We start from the raw sequence: 22273 nt of genomic DNA on the forward strand, positions 1-22273 counted from the left end.
TTGGGAGGAGACGCATACCCGTGGCGGCCCTTCCTGGCCAGGGTTCCTCCCCTTCAGTTCTGGGCGGTGCCCCTGCCAGGGCCCCACCAGTGGAGGTGGTGAGGGCCACTCTCACTGACTTAGCCCCGGGTGAGGGAGGAAGCTGGGAGTGGAAGTGCAGGCCGCCTTCCCTTCCAAGTCCCCATTTTCTTAGGAACCGCAGAGAACCGCCTGCTGCCCCTGGAACAAGTTGATCTCTGTCACTTGACCTCAAAATGGGCCTGTTTGGAGCTGCACTGTCCTGTGTGGAAACCAGGGCTCCTTGGGGACGGGTGCTGGGCCGTCACCGTATGGAAGGTGGCCAGTGCAAGTAGCAGCCGCAGCCAGCACCCTCTGGCCTGCTGTGGGGTCGTGCCAGGGGTCCTGCATGGGGGGAGACCCCTTTCCACCCAGCATGCAGGGGTGAAGGTGGGGTGAGCCGCAGCAGCCTGAGGTTGGGTTCTGCAGGTGGTCTCCCACTCTCTGGTCTCAGCCTTCTCCCCGGGATGAGCCTGGGTACCCCCGGGGCAGCCCCAGCCCCTTGCAGAAATGCTGTCACCAGAACCCATCCAGCACACCACCCAGAAACTGTAGCGTTGTCTGGGGAGCCCCCGGGGATTCTGAGAGCTTAGTGTAAGGAGCACCCTTCCCCCACTGGGGGACACACACGGTGGAGAGGGGCTGGGTTCCTTGCTGGCCTGTGTGGTCTGGAGGGCTTAGCTGGCTTGTGCTCCTTTATCTGTCCCCTTGCACCTGTGCATGGAGTCGCACAGGGCGTGGATCACCGTCCGCAGCCCCAGACTGGCGAGGAGACTGGGTCGGGAGTGTGCACGCATGCAGCTTGGCAGGGTGGGCTCCAGTTGTCCACCTGTACCCCGAGAGGGGACTGGGGTCCAGCAGGCAGAGTAACAGAGGTGCTGGGAGCGCGGGCACAGAGCCACAGCCCGGGCTGAAACAACCTGCTGGCTGCGTGACCTTGGAGTGCCACCCCAAGTCCCTGGTGAGGGGCTGGGTTGTGCCAGAGCGGGACCAAGGAAGGAGCCAGGCAGGCTGGGCAGGCACAGAGCAGGTGGTCCAGGGATCGGGCTGTTCTGCAGGCTGGCTCCATGGTTCTTCACCCTGTGGAATGCGTGGGGACGGACGGGGCAGAGGGGGCGGCGCCGAGCGGCCCAGGGGGGCAGAAGCCGGAAGGAAGCAGATTTCAGACGCAGCCCACGGAAAGGTGTCTGTTACGGGCTGAATTGTGTTCTCCAAAAAGAGGTTGCAGTCCTAACCCCCAGGACCTGTGAATGTGACCTTATCTGGAAACAGGATGACCAGGTGAAATCATTAGGGTGGGCCCTAGTGCCGTGTCCTTGCCCTCGTGAAAGAGGGAACTCTGACCACAGGAAGAGGAGGCAGAGACGGAGGTGACGGGTCTACGGGGATCGGGGTGGCAGGTCTACAGGCTGGAGAACGCCACAGGTCGCCAGCAAGCCGCATGGACAGAAGATGAGAGGACGCAGGGAGAGAGGGCCACCCATGCTCAGGTGGCACCTGCGGCCGGAAACAGGTTCTGTCCCCAGCCCCAGGGGAGGGGGGCGGCCCAGCTGGCACCCTGAACTGGCCGAGAACTCATTTCTGTTGTTGAAACCATGTGGTATGGCAGCTCATGGAAACTAAGTGCCCCTGGGGAGCCCTCAGGAAGCGGTGAGTCCTCATCACCATAGCCTTGGGAGCAAAGGCCACCCAGGGCACGGCCATTCTGATGGGGAGTCTCCCACCCCCAGCTTGCTTGGAGGGCATTGCAGGGCTATGATGGGCCCTGCTCCCTGGAGCCAGGTCAGATGGAGCTGAGGGATCGGAAGGTGCTGGGAACCCCTGCGGAACCCCGGGTTTCCCGGGTTTCCCGGCACGTGGGCACAGGGTCACCTGGGCGCTGGTGGTGGTGGTGGAGCTGTAGGAGGGACACAGCTGTCCACACGCTTTGGGGCCTCCCTCTCTAACGGCAGAGCTCACCCATGGAGGGGCTTCCCCGGGAGGGAGGGAGTTTTCATCGCAGACTGGGAGCAGGGGCAGTGGGGTTATGCTTCCAGATTTGCAGGGAACTCCTGCCCTGTGTTGGGGCGCTGGAGCCCCCCGGCCCCTGCCTTTCTTGATGGGAGCAAGGTGGGCTGTCCTGGAACCCCCATGGGATTAGAGGACAAGGACACGGCAGAAATGGGGTTCACCCCCTCTGCAACTGCAGGGTCCCTGGAGACCCTGCCCCTTCCCCGGGCTCAGCTTCCTCACCCCCCGCCCCTCACTGGCCAAGTGAACCTTGCACTGGGAGCAGGGAAGCCGTGGGCAGAGGGCGCTGACCCGGGATGGAGGCAGCCCCAAGGCCTGGCAGCTCTGTCTCTCAGAAGCCTCCTCCATTTACTCTCATTACTGAGCACTACTTCCTGTGTGCCAGGTAGATGCTGGGAGCTGGGGAGTAAAACTGACCGAGTTCCCTGCCTTTGTAAAGCAGACAAACTGAAAAGGTGAGTCACAGAAAGTTGTTAAAGTCTGAGGAATCAAACAACAGGGAAGGAGAGGAAATGCTAAGTCTTAGTGAGGGGGGCTGGGGACCGCTGCACCTTGAGGGGACTGTGGTCAAGTTCCCAAGGAAGTGGGGAAGCCAATCCAAGAGACAGCGGGGCACGCCTGGTGTGGATATAGCACGTGCAAAGGCCCTGTGGCAGGATCAGGCCCGAGTGGGTTCCAGGTAGAGCAGGGAGGCCATGCGGCTGGAATAGAGCGAGGAAAGTGGAGAGAGGCAGATAGGGAAGCCAAAGGGCCAGAGAACGCAGTGACTGCAGCCTTGGAGGACTTGCTGCTGGACAAGATGGGCAGCGAGAGCTGGGTTTTAGCAGAGGCATGGCCATGCTGGCTGCTGGGTTGAGAACAGCAGTGGGATGGGGGAGGAGCACATGTTAAGGCCACGGCTGCAGTCATCAGGGTGAGGTGGTCATCAGGGTGAGGTGGTGGCCTGAGAGCAAGGCAATGTCGGTGTGGGCGGTGGCACATGGCCAGCCCCTGCTTACATTCTGAGTGCAGTGCCGATGAGCGGGTGTGGAGGGTGAGACCGCTGGAGTGCTGGCCCGTGTGTTAGGAAGGTGGAATCTCCCGAAGAGGGGACAGGTGCAGGAGGGCTGGGCTGGCAGAGACAGATGCTTCCTGATGCCCAGCGGGCAGGGGTCTGTGGCGGAGGCCCAGCCTGGAGATAACAGCTGGGGAGCAGTCAGCATAGACACAGAAAACCGGGAGGCTGGACAAGGTCAGCCTAGGAATTTAGGAGAGGAGAGGTCAGAGCACAGACCCAGGGGAAGAGACAAACTGGACCAACCAGGTGAGTGGGGGTCCTGGGAGTCTCCTTCAGCAGGAGGGCACGGTCAGTGTGACACCCACTAGATCTGGCCTCAGGGAGGTCACTACTGACCTCGAATTGGGCAGCTCCAGGGGAATCATGGGGAGAGGGGCAGCCTGGTGGGAAAGGACCCAAAAGGGTGGGAGGAAATTAGGAGAGTGAGAAAACGGGAATCCAAAGGGAACCGTGAGTCCCCCGGGGGGTGAGGGGCTCCTCATGGGCTCCAGGGGCTGAGACCGGGCCGGCTCTCAGGGAGGCAGTGGGGCGCTGGAGGAGCTTACAGCCGGGGTCAGGCAGAGGCGCCTTGAACTCTAGGCCCCACCCAAGCTATGTGGTTCTGGGCCAGCTTGGACTCAGGACAGGGACTGGAGGCCTCTAAACCATCTGGAGCCAGACCCCCTAGCTCCCCGGTTTGGCTGCTCTCTTGAAAGGCCAAGTACGAAGCCCCAGGGTGGTTGTGGGAGCTCGTGTCCAACAGAAAATGCAGGTGCTGTCGACGGGCTCAGAGAAGCAGGAATGAGCGAGGGAGTGGCGTCCACACCGCACAGCACCTGGCCGGGGGGGTTTCTGTTGCTCGTGACCATCCACGAGGTCCCAACAGGTGCACCTACCACCTGGGGGGGGGGGCTCAGCACGTGGAGAGCGCCCATGAGCTCCCTCCTCCCTCCCTCCCTCCCATCAGGGGCAGGACCCTGATCTTCCACCTATCCGCTTCCCCCCTCCCTGCTTCCCCCCTCCCTGTCCCTCGTGCTCCCAGAGGCCTCTCCACCTAAGGCAAGGCAGACCACACGGCTTTGAAATCAATCATCAATCGAGTTTAATACATCGTACAGAAGGAAAACTACATGGGCGTATTTAAGACAAACACTTTTTCTCTATCCTCGCTATCCACTGGACGGTCCTCCTTGGTCCAAAACACTAAGTCTCAAGACACGTCGGCAGCTACCCCTCCCGGGTCCAACCTTCCATATCCTCCCGTTACATTTTTAAAAAATCGAATTCAATCCATCCAAGAAGAAAAACAAAGCAACAAAAAGGAACCTGAAGACATTTACATCGCAAGCCACGCGGTAATGCATAATCGGCATCTAGAGTAGCCAATATAGAAGACGTGTGTCTCACAGCTCAGTTCATCAATAAAAGAATATAAAAATCTTGTTCAACCCAGTGTTAAGTGTATTAAAATAGATCTGTATCGTACAGCACAGTTTCTCCCGGAGTCGAGAAAATGACAGGAGGGACCATGGCAGTCTGTGGGGTCCTGGCCAGCCTCCCTGCTCTGCACCTGTCTGCGTGCGTGCGTGCGTGTCTGGGGCCGTGTGTGCACGCGTGCACGTGTGTTCAATGCAGTTCGGCACCGTGTGATATGCTGGGGTGGGAGCCCGGGGGCTTCCGGATGCCTGTCCTGTTGTGCTATGTCCCCAGGACCGGAGAAGCTGGTGGGTGCACATCCCACCCTGGGACGTGGGAGCCCTTTAAAGACGCGTGCGCGCCCTCAGCTCTCATGAATGCAAGGAGACAGCAAGAAGAGGGACTCTTGCGTCTCCGAAGGCCAAACCCTCCTGAGGCCACTGCCCCCTCTCCCTCCCCACCCTCGCCCCCCCTTCTGAAAGAACCCTCTGGATCACTCCAGTTTGGCAGCCCCCCAAGAGGGGTTTTCGCATTCGTAGCTTGCAGCAGAGACCACCGTGAGCAGGAAAAGAAGTCGGCAAGCATCCCCCCCCACATTAAATATCTTACAATAAAAACGCCATACAAAAATGTAAAGTTATTTTTTGGCATAGTGTGTCTGTACTGGCAAGAAAAGAGGAATGGAATACTTTTATCGGCTCTTCGAAAGGAGAAAAGAAAAGGCTTCAGTCGTAAGTTGAATGATTCAACCCCAAATAGAAAACCTGCCACACGCTGCCCCTGCAGGCTCGCAGCTCCATCTTGCCCAAAAACTCCATGAGAAAAATACATCGGTGGCAAAATGAGTCCAGAAGGTCAGCAAAGGGCAGGAGGCGCACAGTGCGGGCACTCCGAAGACGGGGGGCACGCAGAGGCCCTGGCAGGTGGACACTGCAGAGCCCCTCCCCGGAGGGACCCACCTCGTAGTTTCTTTCAAGTTCAACAGCTGTGACTCTTAATGCTAATAATACTGACAGACGGGGGCCTGCATTCCGGGAAGGCGCCGGAGCACCTGCCCTTGAGCCCCGGGGCCGCGAGCGGGAGGGGCGCGGAGTCCTACCTAGATTCGCTACCCACGCTCGTCCCAACTACCGCTACTAGTCAGCTAGGTCTCCGGGTTCCTGGCTGCCCTCCCAACCTCTGCCCTCCTCTCTGCCGGGGGCAGCACAAGGCCGAGGAGACAGCTGTGCCTGGAAGCCGGAGGCCCAGGCAGCCCCCCAGCAGCCAGGGCCTGACTGTGCGCCCGGCCGTCACGCGCCCACCTGGCTTCCTGGTGTCCTGTCTGAACATGGAGGGAAGGACTCCATACCCACCCGTCCTGGCTCTGGACTTTCACCCAGTTCCTTCTCACTTCCCTCTGTCTCTCTTGGTCAGGTTTTGTTTTCGTCTGAAATTCATAGTGTTTATGAATTAAGGCGGACAGAACCCTCAGGTCTGCTGAACAGGGTCCCAGGAACCTTCCGTGGGTGTGAAGCGGGTCCCGCGGGGTCAGTTGTGCCCCTGGGGATGCTGGAGGGCAGTGTGCATGGCCGCTGCAGGGGGCTGGGTCCAGGACCCGGCCAGCAGCGGGGCGGGGCTGGTGGTCGTCATGGTGACCTGCAGCATCTGCTCGCCCTGTATCCGTCTGAGGAGGGCCCGCAGGCGGTCCAGGGACGACTGCGTGCCCCTCTGCCGGGCCAGCAGGCTCGTCTTAAGCTCTAGGCATTTCTGTAGGGGGGAGAGAGGGGCGGGGGGAGGGTGTGTCAGAATCCCACCGTGCACGCATCCTGGGGCTGCCACCCTCTCGGCCCTCTCTCCCACGGCTCCTCCCCTCTTCTGGCCAGAGGCCTGAAAGAAACCAGCCGAGGGCCTTCCAAAAACCAGGCAGCCACGAAAAATGTGACTGCGGCCGGACACACAGGAGAAGTTTCGAGTTCAGGGCTAGAAATGGTGTGCTTGTACAGGAGCGCGGAACCTTCTTCCTCCTGGCTGTGACGCTACCTCGCTGACCAGTCCTTTCTCCTCCTGCTGGAGGAAGCTGGGAGCCAGTTCCGGCTCAACCACAGCAGCTGCAGGAGATCTGCAGAGGCCAGGCAGCTCTCTGCTCTGTCTGCTGCTGCCGTGCCCTGGTCTTTTGGTAGGCGTGATACATACCACAGCAGTGCACGCAGCAGTGGGGACGGGGCCCGAGCTGGCGTGTACGCTACTTGCTGCTCAGGGAAATCACTTATACGCCCTGAGACTGCATCCAAACTGTGCGACAGGAGTAGTCGCAGAGCCCCCTCTTGGGTTATTCAGAGGATTAAATGAGATAATGTTTAAAGAGTTTCACTAGGACCTGGCATTGCCCTTACCACCATCCATACCACCATCGTCACCAGCACCATCACCGCTATCACCATCACCATCATGACCATCATCACCAGCACCATCACATCATCACCACTAATATCACCACCATCACCACCACCACCATTATCATCACTACCATCATCACCATCTCCACCACCAACACCATCACCATCATTGCCATCAACACTATCATCATGACCATGACCACCGCCATCATCACCAGCACCATTACCATCACTACCACTAATATCACCATCACCACTATCACCACCATCATCACCATCACCACCATCATCACCATCACCACCATCACCACCATCAACACTATCACCATGACCATGACCACCGTCATCATCACCAGCACCATTACCATCACTACCACTAATATCACCATCATCACCATCACCACCATCATCACCATCACCACCATCACCACCATCAACACTATCACCATGACCATGACCACCGTCATCACCACTGCCATCACCACCACCATCATCACCACCACCACCATCGCCACCATCATCACCACCATCACCATCATCACCGCCATCATCACCATCACCATCACCACCATCATCAGCACCATCATCACCACTATCAACGCCATCACCACCATCAACGCCATCATCACCATCACCATCACCATCAACACTATCATCATGACCGTGACCACCGTCATCACCATCACCACCACCATCACCACCATCATCATCACCACCATCAACGCCATCACCACCATCAACACCATCATCACCATCACCACCATCAACGCCATCATCACCATCACCATCACCACCATCAACACTATCATCATGACCGTGACCACCGTCACCACCATCACCACCACCATCACCACCATCATCGTCTTGTTTACCACCACACTACAGAAGAGAAATCATTATGTTCACTTTACCCAAGAAGCAACTGAAGGTCAGAGACAGGGCTTTGCCAAGGACGCAGAGCCAGGTAGGAGCAGAGCTAGAGGCTCGGCCGCTTGGTAACTATTTGTTGAACAGACCACAGAGCTCATTCTCTGCCTTCCGACTTGCTGAAGGACGTTGGTGAGTCTGTCTTCTCTTGGGGCCTCAGTAACAGGACAGTGAAGCTTTGGACTTACGTCTCGGGGCTCTCCAGTCCCCCAGCCCCCTGCCCCCGCTGCCAGCGCACCTTTACTGCCGAGGCCAGGCGCCGGTCCCGCTCCTCCAGCTGCTGGTGCTCGCTCTGTAGCTCGCTGCCTCTCTGGAGCAGCTTCTGCTTCTCTTCTTCCTTGACTAGCAAAGAGAAGGCTGCGTAAGCAAGCAAGCAAGGCGAGCAAAAAGGCTGGGCCGTGGCCAAGCGGGGAAAGCAGAAAGAACCCGAGGTCTACGCCTCCAGGCCATTCTGGCCGTATCCTCCTGCACAAACCAGTGGCCCTGGTCGCAGACACAGGGGCTGGAAACGTCATCCCCCCACAGTAACTGCCCTGCACGTAGCACCAGAGCTCTGGCTAGGAACAGCTTCCGATGGGCCCAGAGTGAGGCCAGAGGACAGGGGTGGGGTTGGAGAGAAGGGAGAAGGGAGTAGGTGCCCTTCTCGGCTCCCCGAGGCCGTCTTACCCGTCTTGTGGGTGACGTAGGAGTGCACAATGGCCAGCATCCCGGTCCAGGGCACGCCGTCGTCTTTCTTTAAGGCCTAGAGGGCAGACGGGGAGATGAGCACGCAGACAGGCCAGAACCAGCCACGGCCGCGCAACCCCGGGGGGGCGGGCAACCTCTCTGAGCGGCAGGGGCTGCCCCTGCCTCACAGTCTGGCTCACAGAGCTCCTTGAGGGCAGGAACCCGCTTCTTGCCAGGGCCCCACACGGTGCTGGTGGGGAGGAGGCTCTGATTCTTCTTGACCGAATGTCTCCATGAATGACCGACCACCTGCCTTCCTCCCTTGTCCTGGGGACCCAAGAGCAGCCCCAGGCAAGCCAGGGACACACCGGGGGCCCAGTGAGGCCCCACCATCGTGCTGAACTCGGGAAGAGAATCTTGTGCCCCCTCTGTCTTACCTCAAAGAGCTGTGACCCAGGCAGTCACAGCACAGGGGCTGGCGGCCCCCACAGGAGACAGTGACATAGTGCCCGCTGTACCCACCCTCTCCCTAGGTCCCCGGGGTTAACACGAACCCATGAGCATCAGTATTTTCTGAAATAAAGATGATTTCCCTATGATTTTACAAGTAGCACATACATATTATGTAGAAAAACATCCTTCACAAAAAAAGCATTGCTACTTCCCACGTGATTCTAACACTTGGAAGTTTGTCCTCCCATGTTTTTTATTCTACCTGCAGCTTTTCTCACGGAGCTGATAATTAATCCATAGCGCTACTATAAAGCCTGGTGTTTTCTTTTTTTAAAACTTAGGTCCACATGGAGAACAAGCCCCAAAGAATCACAAAGTCTTTGTAAAGATCGTTTTCAATGACCACATAACATCGCATTGAGTGCACATGCCGGAATTTATTTCACTGTCTCCTGCTGCAAGGTAGCTCTGTCTCTTCCTTTATAAATAAGGGGCGAGGGGCTTCTTTGTGCCCAGAATTTTATCTGGATTTGGATTCTTTCCTGGAACTATATTCCCCAAAGCTAGATTCTGCATTTAAAAAATACATACATTTTTAAGGCACTTGATAAAATTTCTGCAACGCAGACTGTCTGCCTCCCCGCATCATCACCAGAAGGGAGTGTTACTGTTTTTTTGAACCTGCTAGGTTTTCATTTGTGTGGCAGCAGGGAGATGGAACGCGCCAGCTGGCACTGTTTTTGCAGTTTGTGTTGCTAGTCCAGGTCTCCCCGGGGGGGAATCTGGAGTTCAGAGGTGGAGTTACTGGGTCAGACGGCTGCAGAGGGACACCTCTGCTCAGTCATCACCACTGGGCCTCTGCTGGCAGTGCCTGAGATGGCCACTAGGGGGCGTGCTCCTGGCATCTAGTGGGCAGAGACCGGGGGGCGCTGTTGGGCCTGCCCAGCGGATTATCCAGCCTCTGAAACGCAGGTCTGAGCAGCCTCAGATGCTGTGCCGGTAAAGGGTCCTTCGGTGCAGGGAGAGAGGGTGAGGGCGGGAGGGCCCGCTACCCGGCAGCACAGCCTCCCATACCTTCTGCTGGCACTTGGGGCACCGCCACACGCCCTTGGGTGCCGTCTTGAGGGGCGGGTCCAGGCAGCTGAGGTGGTAGGCCCCCGGGCAGGTGCCGCAGGGCTGCAGGTTGGCCCCTCGCTTGCAGGTGGCACAGAGCTCATCATGAGTGATCTCACTCTGCAAGAGAAGGGAGGGCGGGAGGCGGGTCAGCGGGGCGGGGCGGGAGCTGGGGGGCCCCGGGCAGCTGCCACCCTGACCTACTTGTGACTCACTGTCCCTGAGCAGCTCTGGGAGAGAGAGGGACGAGCCCGGGAACCGGGAGGACGAGCAGCTGCTGGACACGTGGGCTCTAGGCCACCACCTGGGCCACGTTTACTAGGGACACGGCCACCGAGTCAGAGTCAGGTGGGGTGTGGCCCCGGCACCCTGATTCACCCCGGCTGAGACCTGGACACCAGGCGTGGGTGGCGGGGCGGGCAGTCCTGCTGTGGCTTAGGAAACAGCCTCCCCGGGCCCCCGCTGTCCCACAGGCGCATACGCCAGGGTGAGGGGGGGCTGGGCCCGTGCTCGCAAAGCCTCCCGCCCACGTGCTCTTCACGCACGCATGGCCGTGGGAGGCACGCGGTCACGGTTCTCTCCAGTCCTCTTGACAGCACCCCGCTCTAACCTGGCATCTCCCCACATCCCGGGTGGGTTGCCGCGCTCCTCCGTTTCCACATCTGTAATGTGGGCTAGTGACAGCTGCCCCAAAGGATGCTGGGAAGACCCAACAGGACAGGGCGCACAAAACACAATCCACGTAGGAGCCTGGTGAGGGGCGGTCCCTTTCCCTGGGATAAAGGAATGTCCAATGTCCCTTCTAGAGTCGCCTGCATTTGGTAGTTTAGCCTCTGATTACACACCTGCAGGGACGGGGAGCTCACTACCTTTCCAGCCAGCCCGCTGCACTGTGTACCTGACAGAGAGAGGAGCCTATCATAACCCCATGCCTCCTGCACAGTCTGAACAGTTTTCTACCACCCACTAGAAAACCTTCTCCACGCAGGGGATGTCTGTTCTCTACCCGCGTGGCAGCAGCGCCTTCTGACTTCATGGCTGTGAAGGACCAGAGGGCTCCCATCTGGGAATGGTCCACGCCACGAGGACCCTGGGCCCCAGGCCGCCCCTGACGGAGGGGGCTGCAGACCGAGATGAGGCCTCAGAGACCCGCCGTCACCTCTCATTTCAGTGCAAGAGCCCAGGGAAGGCAAGCCACGCGCCCGAGATTGCTCAGGATCTGGAGGCGGACGCAGGACCAGCAGCGGGGTCTCCTGCCTCGAAGCCAAGGCCCCTCCAGGACTGGAGTCTGTGGAAGTGGAGCTCAGGCTCGAGGCATGTCCTGTGCCTGCACTGGTCGGGCACAGGTGTCTGTGGACAAGCATGGCAGGCCACCACCACCAGCCTGTGGTGCTCCATGGATCTGGGGCAAGAAGCCGGTATCACTGGAGTTTAGACCATCACCTGCTGTGGCTCAGTGGCCTGACCGTTATAGGCATGGAGGGGCTACAAATTCTTTTAGAATTTGATCCAAAACTTATTTTAAAAAATAAGGAGGTCACAGGGCGCCTGGGTGGCTGAGTCGGTTGAGCATCTGACTTCAGCTCAGGTCATGATCTCAAGGGTCCTGGGATCGAGCCCCACATGGGGCTCCTTGTTCAGTGAGTGCTGAGTCGGCTTCTCCCTCTCCCTCTCCCGCTTCCCCTGCTTGTGCGCTCTGTCTCAAATAAATAAATAAAATCTTACAAAAAAAAAAAAAATGAGGTCACAACCAGCCTGTGTCCTGGGAAGCAGGGACGCGTTGTGTGCACGGGGGATCGGGGTCTCACAGGATCACAGAAATGGAGTCCTGAGTGGTGAGACCCTGGGGATTACTGGGTCTAGACCCTCTCGAGGTGGGCAACGAGGGCCTGCGAGAGCCAGCTCCCCCCGGGGTCACACGGCAGGGCTGAGCAGAGCCAGGTAGAGCCTGGCCGGCAGCCGGTGTCAGCTGCCTCCCCCCGGGCCTTCTTGGCTCCTGGGGTCCCTGCGTCCCCAGCAGTGGGCAGAGACAGCCAGCGCTGGAACCCTGTGGGCTGATCCCGTGGTGACACCCAGCTCTGCCAGGCAGGCTGGATAATGGCCTGGGTGGTGTTGCAAAGCTCTCGGCATCGAGAACGGAGCCCAAAGGCCCTCCGCTCACCCGGCTCGCCCCTGCCAGGAGCGCGCACGCCTGCACCCGCCCTGCCCAGGTGTGCCGGCGAGGGGACACCTACCTTCCAGCAGGGGTCCTCATTGGCTAGCACAGGGAAGAAGGGCGGAGAACACGTTAGTGGACGCTGGAGGGGCACCAGTCAGGACTGGCGGCCCCGAGGCCGGTGCGGCAGGGGTTCCCACCCAGGGCACAGCGGAAGTCAGGGTCTCTGCCCTGGTCACGGCCAGGACCCACCATGGGACGGGGGAGCCATCACTCCAGGGACCTCTCAAAGTGGCTCCTTTTCAACTGTGGTGGGGTTTTTTTTGTCCATGACCCACTCTCCTTCCAGTAAGTGATGCCAAACCGCACATTTTCAGATCACAAAATTCCTTTTAGCTGCTGGCTCAGAGCCGTCCGCAGGTGATACGGTCCAGAGGGAAGCACAGCTTCCTGTGTACAGAACACTCGGCCGTTTACCACCTGCTCTCACATCCAGCCCTTGCGTCATCGTCCCGGCTCAGAGCCCCGGTTCTGAGTCCGGTCAGACGGCAGCAGGCTCCGCCGGCCCGCCTCCCCCCCCCCCCCAGAAGATGTCGGGGTGAAGGAGGCCATGGCGTGGAGGGCCCGGGAGCCGGAATGCGCCATCCACCAGAAAACAAGTCGGTCCCCACTGCGCACAGGCCGGGCAGCCCCACGCATGCCCGGAGCAGGGGGCCACCCATGCCGACCCCCCAGGGCAGCCCTGGCAGGGGAGCCATGGCCTGCAGGCACCTACCTCTCGCTGTGAGGAACAGGGGGGTGTTGAGATAGTTGGACGCCAGCCGTTTCCTCTGCAGGGGACCGAAAACAAAACAAAAGCATTTCATAGGGAGCCCTCCTCGGTGACCCTGCTCCTGCCTGGGACACACCCAGGACAGGCTTCCCACCCACGGCTCTGGAGGTCGCAACCAGGACAGACGTGGGGGATGCAGGGCAGGGGAGCGGCAGGTGAGTCAGCGAAGTCTCTGTCCCGTGGGAGGCACGGAATCCACCCCTGCCCCCTGCGGGTACATCCGCCTCACTGAGGAAGGATGGCTTAGAGACTCCAATTCAGGTTTCTGGTACATTCCGAAAGGTGGCTTCAGCCACACGCCAAGCCTGTTCAGACCCTGGTTTGGGGTGGCTTTGCCGTGGCAGGAAGATGGGTGAGTGACGTTACACCCCCCTCTCTCGATGGGTCGGGCTGTGCTCAGAGCCCAGCGCGAGGCCCGTGGAAGGGCGTTCTTGGAGCTACAATGGGTCCAGCGTTCAGGGATCACAGCTTTGAGCTGACTCTTGACTTGTTAATCAGATCATCTCCGGCCACGGACTTGGGACACTAGGGTCTGGCTTTGCCCAAGGAGTGGTGGATGGTTTCATCAGGGAGCACAGCAAAGGGAACAGGGCCCTTATTGTACAGACAGCACACCGTTTCCTTGTGTGCAGGTCAAGAAACAGCTCAGTGACCATTTTACCGAAGGGTGCTTGGGACACCCTGTCTCAGGGACAGAGCGTGCTCAGGAAATCAAGGGGGAGGTGAGCGGGTATAAAGATGGACACTTCAGGTGTATTCTCTGAGCGGGAGCAGGGGAGGATATAAGCAGAGGGCAGGGGTGGGCTGGGCTCCCTGGACCCAGCCGACCACCACTCTGGCCGAGATCCCTCCCTCCCCATCGAGTTCCAGGTCATACGACACAGACTCAGTTCAATAGCCCAGAGTGACCCACAGCCTGGGGAGGTGAGGACAGCAGCATCTTGACCCTCCCGCAGGCCCTGCTGGGCCTTGCTGGTCTCTGGCAGGGACAGCCTGAGTCTGGAATGTGCCGGGCGCGGTCCTCTGGGGACATCGCTCGGCTTTGGAGAGCTGCCCTGAGCTTTGGACCTCAGGGCCCCCAAGCCACGCTCCCCAGCGCAGCCTGAGTGAGGAATCAATGACATTCTGATCTCCTGCATCTGTTTCTGAACCGATTCAGAACTCGGGGGGGAAGAAGGACATCATTTATCGTCACGCCCTGAACTCCAATGCCCAGGGGTGGCAGGTGCGGCAGGCCAGCCGCACGCAGGGCAGGTGCAGACAGAGCGGGGCCTCACCTCTGTCTCCAGGAGGCCACTGTAGGCAGGATTAGCTGTGCTTCTTCTCTTCCGCTCTTGGCGTTTGCTCTGGATTTCTGGAAAGGCACACATAGCAGTTACTGGACCCTTCCTGTCCTGGGAACCCTGAACTCTTCCTCTGCAAGCCCCGGGCGTCCCCGTCCCCTCCTGCCCTGCGGCCTCTGTCTGCCTGGCATCCCCACCCCAGAGTGGCCCCCGAATCGCTCGCTCCGAGGCAGATGGATGGGCTGGCTTTAGGCTGGAAGGTGGCAGGTACCCGCTTTCAGCACGTGGTCCCCCGTGTGCGGTCATCCAGCCCGGGGACGTCTCTCATGGGATGTCCGCTGACCAGGCACTGGCCCGGCACAGCTGCACAGTGGGGCTCAGGGCTCCTGCGGGAATGGGGTCCACCTGCCGCTCAGGTAGTGTCTGCCCACACAAAGACTCCACCACGAGTCCTTCCGAGAGGGCCCCTGGTGTGGTGTTTCACGTAGTGACAGTGGCCGCCCCACATCAATGGTCCCCCCTTTCCTTCTGTTTTGCCTGCCAGGTGGAACCTGGGACCTGTTTCTCTGTATACAGCTGTTTTGACATTTTTTTCTAACGTGTCTTTTGGACCCAATTTTTCCTTTTAAATCTTTGCAGTATCATTCATGTGTTTCCCGTTAAGGCACCCCAGGCCCTCTGTGGAAGACAGGGTCCAAATAAATAAATATTTAGGGTATCATGGGTGAGGGGAGAATTTTTACAAGGAGGACTATTTATAAAAATCATAATAACAGTCATGAAGGTATCAGGAAAGCTTTTTCATCCCAGGCCTCATGAAAAGGCTGCGATGTTTCAAGGTGCTGTCCTCCTCGTGTTGCAGAAGAGGAGACTGAGGTTCAGAGTGGAGGGAGCTTGCCCAAGGTCACCCAGCTCAAAGCAGCACAACCAGGACTCGAACGCAGACCTTCGGACGTGACTGGGAGGGCCGAAGCCTGAGTGGTCAGTGAGTGGCAGGGCTGGACAGTCTGGCTCCAGCTTCCACTTCCCTGGGCTGTGAGCAACGTGGGAGCAGGGGACTCACACGGTCCCTCTGCGAAAACCAGAAAGTGCCACAGCCAGGGACCAGGGAGAGCAGGGAGGCTTTCTTGGTCTTTGTGCTGACAACCTCTGGCACTTGGGACAGACCTCCCAGGAGACGGTCCACTCACGGGCGCTGCCCTCCTGCTGGCCAGCAGCCCAGCCTGCCACCGCGCAGGTCCTTACCTTCCAAGTGCTCCGTCGTGACCAGGCCTAGAGCTACCATGAAAGCGATTTTCTGAGGGAAGGAAACAGAGAAGCGTTAACACAGCCTTCCCTGTTTGTTGATTGCATAAACGTTAGCTGAGCACCTACTTATGGGGCTGGCTTATCTGTTCCGGGTTTCCTTCCTTTGTACCTCCTGTCCGCTCTCTGTGCCAGGACCCCATCCAGGATCCCACACTGCACTTCGGTGCTGGATCTCCTTAGCTCCTCTGGGCTGTGCTGGGTTCTCGGGCTTTCCTTGGTGGTGACCTTGACCGTTAGACGCTTGGGCCGGTCAGGTAGGATGCCCCATAGTTGGGATTGGTCCGATGGTTTTCTCACGATGAGACAGGGATATGGGCTTGGGGGCGGGTGCCCACAGAGGTGAAGTGCCCTTCCCAGCCCGTGGTATCTGGGGTACATGTTATCAACGTGACTCATCCCACGGATGCTGCCCTCGATCACCTGGCTGGGGCCCCGCCCATCAGCCTTCTCCACGGCCACACCCCTCTTCCCCCGTCCACACTGTCCTCGTCGGGAGGAACTGGCTGTCTGTGCACCACTCACACTTCAGGACATGGGAACGATGCTTTTTTTGGCCATGAAGACCAAAAAAAAAAAAAAAAAACTTGTATGTAGTAGAAATGACCAGTATTCTCTTTTTCACTGTTGGGGTTTTTGAATCTTAGCTACAGACTCAAGTTATAAAGCAAGTTGCTTATGTTCGATAGTAGTACCTATAATTTCACTCTTTACATTTATTTATCAGTATTATTATTTTTAAGTAGGCTCCACGCCCAACGTGGGGTTCAGACTCACGACCCTGAGACCTAGAGTCACACTCGCCACAGACGGAGCCACCCAGGCGCCCCTCACTGTTCACGTTCAAATTTTTGATCCATTTGGAACATATCCTGATGTAGACGGTGTGAAGGATGGATTCCTTTTATTCCGTATGGCGACTACTCGTTTGTTCCAATCCCACTTATTGAAAATTCCATCGTCCCACTTTTCACGGGTTTAAGGAGCCCCTTTAATCATGTACTAAATGATCAGGTGTCTGTGGTCTCCTTCTGTGCCTCTGACCCCGTTCCCATCTGCACGGGAGCGGTGGCAGCACCTGCAGTCCCCAGGCGTTAGGGTTTCCAGCAGGATTCGTCCCTTCCCTGTTCTTCCTGTCCAGCTAGTTTCCTTGGCTTTTCTTGCTTATGTTTTCATGTGAAACTCAGACACCAGGAAGGAGACTGAGGTCTATTTACTGGGATGATGGGAACATGATCAATGAACTCCGGGCATAATGACAACTTTGGAACGTACAAGTTTCCTTTCCAGAACCGCAGTGCGCCTCTCTGTTCTTCTTCTGCCTTCGGGAGTTTCAAACTTACCCTCTGGTGGGTATCAACTGTTGTTAGTGTGTTTATTCCTAGGTTTTGAAAAAGATTTTTTATTTATTCTTTTGAGAGCGAGAGAGCAGGGGGGAGGGGCAGAGGGAGAGGGAGAAGCAGACTCCCCGCCGAGCAGGGAGCTGGACTTGGAGCTCGATCCCAGGACCCTGAGATCAGGACCTGAGCCGAAGGCAGACATGCAACCGACTGAGCCCCCCAGGCGCCCCTATTCCTGATACTTAATCTCTGTGTTGCTGCTGTAAGGAGGGGATCTGTAAGGCTTCTAACAGGTTGCTCTGTGTTTCTGTGATGATTATCGATGGCTTGCATTAATATTAACCCTGCTGTGCCAGATTCTGCCTGCAGTAGTTTTGTTTTTATTTTTAATTGATTCTCGTGGGTTTTCTACACCATTTCAAATAGTGACTGCCCACAGTTCCTTTGCGGGTTTTTCTGTGTGGCTTTTTTTTATTTTTTTTATTTTTTTTACTTCTATGCTGTTAAAAATAGTTCTCCTCCTCAATCTGTCAGCTTTCCATGATATTCTTTGACTCACTGCAAACCTCAGGTCCTCCAGAGGAGACTGCCAAGAGCTCACGCTGCCTCCCACCTTCTCCCGCGCTCTCCCTGCAGGATTACAGGTGAAGCCTTTGGACGTCGCTGGAGAACGTAGTATCTACGTTCTGATCTGACATCCGTATCCTGTTTCAGTTTCACTCGGCCGCCCGCCCCCGGGCTGGTGCCAGAGGTGCCCAGCTGCCTCTCGGCCGACTGGGGGTGGGGTGGGTTCCCAGGCCCACGGAGCCGTATTTCCTGAGTTCTTGAGAAGATTTAAACCCTCCTATGTGCAGCCTTGCAGCTCGAAGGCCAGCTGGGCTGGACATAAAATCAGGATGGTGTAGCTGTTGCTCTACCGTATTGTAGACTTGAACGCTGTTTGGAAAAGCCAGAAGCCGGCTGTTTTCCCTCCAAAGTGACGTGATTGCTTTTGCCAGATGCCTTCCGGATGCCTCTGTGCTGGGTCACGTGGCAGTGTTGACCCTTCTCCCCTGGCGCACGTATGCATTTTCCCTGGTGCCCAGTACCAGGGACAGAGTCCATTAATACGTACGAAGTCTTTGATTTCAGTAAACTTTTCTTCAATTATATTTAAAAAAAAATCAGGAAGCACGACCACACCATGAAAAGTGGGGCCCATTAATTCTATCCTGGAAGGTGTGTGCTCACACGCATACAAGACTAACAAAATGATTAATGAGGCCACGGAGGGGATTCTGGGGTCTGGCAGATTCAGCCGATAGCAGTCCAGGCTGCAGTTTGGGGCCACCTGGCTTCCACACTGCTTCCGGGCCCCGGGGCTGACGGCATGGTTGCAGGGACGCTAGGGGACCCCCCCCCCAAGTACTGGCACCTGCCTTGCTGACCCCACCTGGAAAGACTGGGCTGAGCCAAGACCAGTAACGTGGAGACCAAGCTCCCCGTCCCCGCCACCCCCTCCTTCCCCGAGATGATTTGAGCCCACATTCGCTGGAGAACAGGAAACAGGAGCCAACTGCCTAGACGGTAGAGCCAAACCCATCACCACGGGCGATCGAAAGTGTTGCTTCATTACTCAGCTCCGTAATTCTGAGATCCCTCCCGGAAGCCTCCACTTACACATCGGCTGTGTCCTCTTAGCCTGTCGTAGGGATCACTCCTAAATATTTAAAAACTCATTCTTCCTTTTTTATTGCATGTATTTTGCTCGCTCACTTCTGCCTCCTCTGTCCCTCACTGTGTCTTCTGCTGTGTCCAGGGCCCCCTGAGCTCATCCAGTTACAGATTTCTTTCCGTGAATAATTCCAGTGCACGCTTCATTCTCTCTGGTCCAGTGGCCCCTCAGCCATCTCCTCCCCTAAGCCTTTTAACTTCTCCCCTAGCAGTGAATATCTTACTGTTCTCTTTCTTTGAATTCATAGTAAGATGTTGATTTCTTCTTTTTTTTTTTAATCTAGTGAGTATTCTTTATCTTATGGTAAAAAACGCTTCTCTTTTCCCTATTTTTCCTTAGAGTGGCTTTGCAATGATGCTTTGCCCCATGCCTCCTTTTGTTAAAGGTCACCGAAGGAGCTGGATGTTCCTGGACTGGCTCTGTGCAGGGGATGGCGGGAAGAATTCAAAAGCTCCTGCCGAGTGAACTGACTTCATTCCATATATATTATAAATTATTGCTTCTTTGTATCTCTGTGCTATATCTGTGGCCGTGTATTCTGTTTTTTTGGTAGGGCGGGTAGAACAGAGGAAGAGGGAAAGAGGAAATCTCAAGCAGGCTTCACACCCAGCGCAAAGCCTGATGTGGGACTCGATCCCACGACCCTGAGATCATGACCTGAGCTGAAATCAAGAGTTGGACACTTAACTGACTGAGCCACCCAGGCGTCCCTGTGCTGGTATATTCTAAAGCACTAATTATCCCTGTTCATTCTGTCTAGTACCTTTTTAAATTTCAACCAGTTACCATGTGTTTCATTCCCAGATTTTGAATCAGTTTTTATACCCACCCGATCTTCCTATCTTTTTCATGGTGTACTTGGCTTCGTGATTTCTTACTGAGTTCAAGTGGATGTTATTCCTCTGAAAAAAATTTGCCTGAGTATCTAAACGTATTTATGTGCAAATTGTTGCTAGAACATGCCGCAAAATTGACTTCCTCTTGAATAAACTCGAGTTCCAGACGCGGACTCTCACTGGCATCCTTAGCAGGGGCTGCTACACGGGTTCCAGAATTCTGTCCACAGGGTCACTTGGGGAACAGCTCCTTTTTCTCTTTAGTCTGCATTTTCATTTTCTCTGCTTCCTGCTCACCCCTCCCTTTTGGCAGGACTGCCATCACCCCAGCCTTGCCCTCCTCCCCAGGCACAGGTTGGCTCCTTTCTTTCTTGGAGAATTTTTGGGACCTCTGGCCCTGTGTGAGCTGCGCCCTGTCCTGGTCACCCTCGCCCGACTCTGGCCCCGGAGCCCGGTGGCCTGGGCATGGGTCCTGCTCACTGCTTGTGTTTCTGGAACACCACAATAACCAGCTCCATCTCTGTGGTCTCTTCCTGTCGCCAGCTAGACCCCGAGACCCGACCTGGACTCCACTGGCTTGTACTCACAACCTCTGTCTTACACTCTTCCTGAAGCACTTCTTTCGGGCTCACCTCTTAGGCGGATGAAACCCAAAACTACCCCTCCGGCGACGGCCCCTGCCCAGGGCACCTGGGCCATCTGAACTTAACTTGGCTCGTGCTTGCACAGACGGGCCGTGGAGTGACAGTACGCCATCACAGAACTAAAATCACTACAGCGCTAAAATCTCTGCTCGTGGACAAGCCTCCGTCGCGTTTACGTAACATACAGCGTACAGACAGGCGTGTTTCCCTAACGCTCATGCGCGACCTTACGCCTGCCTCTGCGAAGGATGACAAGGCTTCCGCATCTAAATATTCATCTGAACCTTAAACAAAGGTATGCATTCACCCCGTCCTGGGGAGTCCCAGCGTTGGAAGCGATTGCCTGTGATCTCCGTATTTGCCACAAATAAAGTTTACTTTGTGCAATCACTCCGCCTGGCGTATCTGACTCGCCAAGAAGTGAACTCACGTTGGTTCGGTTACGTTCAAACATTCTATCCGCTCTTGCTGTCGGTTTGTAGCAGAGAGCCCCATCAGAAGCCCAAGCCGCCCTTGGTGGGTTTCGGCGGGGGGGGGGTGACTCAGTTATTTCTGAATTTTAGAAAGACACTTCTAGTTGCTGGGAGAATACACAGGGGGGCACCCACCCAGGGGCAGGGAGCCCCAAGCCTGGGGAGACATGAGGCAGGAACGGGGGCCATGGTAACAGGGATGGCGTGGAGGGAAGGAGCATCCGTGGGCACAAGTCTTGCCCAGAGAGGGCCTGGGGTTGCAGTCAGCGCTCATATGGGACTGGGACCCTTGGGCTGGCTGCCCCCTGCAACACATGCTGGTCTGAGGGCGGCCAGTCTGTCCGATGCTGCCGAGGCCAGGATGACGGGTGGTACAGAAAAGACCACAGTTCTGTCCTAACGAAGACCACGGGCCTTGAAACAGGGAGGAGCGGGCGGAGCCTTGGAGGGGTCCTGGGGTGCCCGCCACGGGCTGCTTGAGCTCCCAGCTGCGGGTGCACGGGGCTTGCCCGCACTGTGCCGGGAGCCGCCCATCGTCACCAGCAATCCCAGGTCTCCAACGGGCTCATCTGAGGAAGTTTCTGGGGCAGCTGCTGCTCTGGCCTCAAGTGCCCCTAACGTGGGCTCATCACGAACAAGTTCAAAGGGCACCACAAAGCCCCGCGTCTGCACCACACAATGCTCCCAGACCTCTTTAAAAAGAAAGTTTAATAAGGATTTTTACACCAGGACATGCTGTAATTACAAGTTCTATTTAAGTCATTACACGTATTTACACTAATTATGTAGTTAAATGTAATTATACTAATTGTATAAACGCACAATAACTGTATTCGATATACTTCGAGAGAACACAGAGAATGCACCCAGCGAACCCCCGAGGAGGCAGGGGTGCGACGCAACCCCACGGGGGACAGAGGGGTGCGTGTGGGAGCCTCGGGCTGCGAGCCGGCCCGGGGCTCACCGTGCACACAGCAGGTGCTCCCCCGGCACCATGGAACGGAACTGGGTGACCCTGAGACAGACTGGGCCTGGGGCCGCAGACCAGACTTGGTTCCATGTCAGCCTCAGTGAGTGGTGGACGCTGACTCCCTGCAGCTTTTTGGACACCTCAAAGGACAACAATCAAGTCACTCTCCTGCTCGAAGATACTCCGTGGCTCCCCACTGCCCAGGGAATACAGTTCCACCTTGGCGGCCTGCATGCAGGACCAGCGTTCCTCTAACCCCGTGTTCAGAATTTCTCCTGCATCCTTGCTGCCCGGGCTCCACGTAGACTAGCCGACTCTCCGGGGCCTGCCAAGCGCCTTCCCCCTTCCACGCGACTGCCCAGGCCGCGCCCTCTGCACCACACGCCATCCCCCCACCTCTGCCCCTCTGTGGCAGCCCCCCCTGCTCCCCCAGGCCCTGTTGATCCCACCCCTCCTCTGCAAAGCCTTCCCCCGTCCTTCCGGGTGCAGACACGCTCGCTCCTTCTCCCTGCACCTCCCACAGCTCTGGATTTGTAATTTTCTGATGACACTTGAGTTTGTTTTTTTTTTTTTTTTCCGAAGTTGAAGTCCTAATGGTCGTGCCAGGGCGAGATCCCCTAGCTCCAGGACTCCATCCACCCCATCTAGGCATCCCGAGCCTCGGCACG

The 22273-nt window shown here is 57.0% G+C and overlaps 1 protein-coding gene across 2 annotated transcripts in view; it reads right to left on the reverse strand.

Moving 5' to 3' along the window:
- Nucleotides 1-6046: 6046 nt before the first annotated feature.
- PHF21B (PHD finger protein 21B) overlaps nucleotides 6047-22273 on the reverse strand; it is a 91202-nt gene continuing 74975 nt past the window's right edge. For both annotated transcript variants that reach the window (XM_040637693.1, XM_040637694.1), the window contains exons 6-13: nucleotides 15569-15620; nucleotides 14318-14394; nucleotides 12984-13038; nucleotides 12288-12310; nucleotides 10015-10173; nucleotides 8488-8563; nucleotides 8060-8163; nucleotides 6047-6265 (exon numbers count right to left, since the gene is read on the reverse strand). In XM_040637693.1, the coding sequence (XP_040493627.1) occupies nucleotides 6047-6265; nucleotides 8060-8163; nucleotides 8488-8563; nucleotides 10015-10173; nucleotides 12288-12310; nucleotides 12984-13038; nucleotides 14318-14394; nucleotides 15569-15620 (765 nt within the window). The remainder of the gene's footprint in view (nucleotides 6266-8059; nucleotides 8164-8487; nucleotides 8564-10014; nucleotides 10174-12287; nucleotides 12311-12983; nucleotides 13039-14317; nucleotides 14395-15568; nucleotides 15621-22273) is intronic.

The sequence above is a fragment of the Ursus maritimus genome, unplaced genomic scaffold (genome assembly GCF_017311325.1).
Source record: "Ursus maritimus isolate PB19 unplaced genomic scaffold, ASM1731132v1 scaffold_21, whole genome shotgun sequence".
Taxonomy (NCBI): Eukaryota; Metazoa; Chordata; class Mammalia; order Carnivora; family Ursidae; genus Ursus; species Ursus maritimus.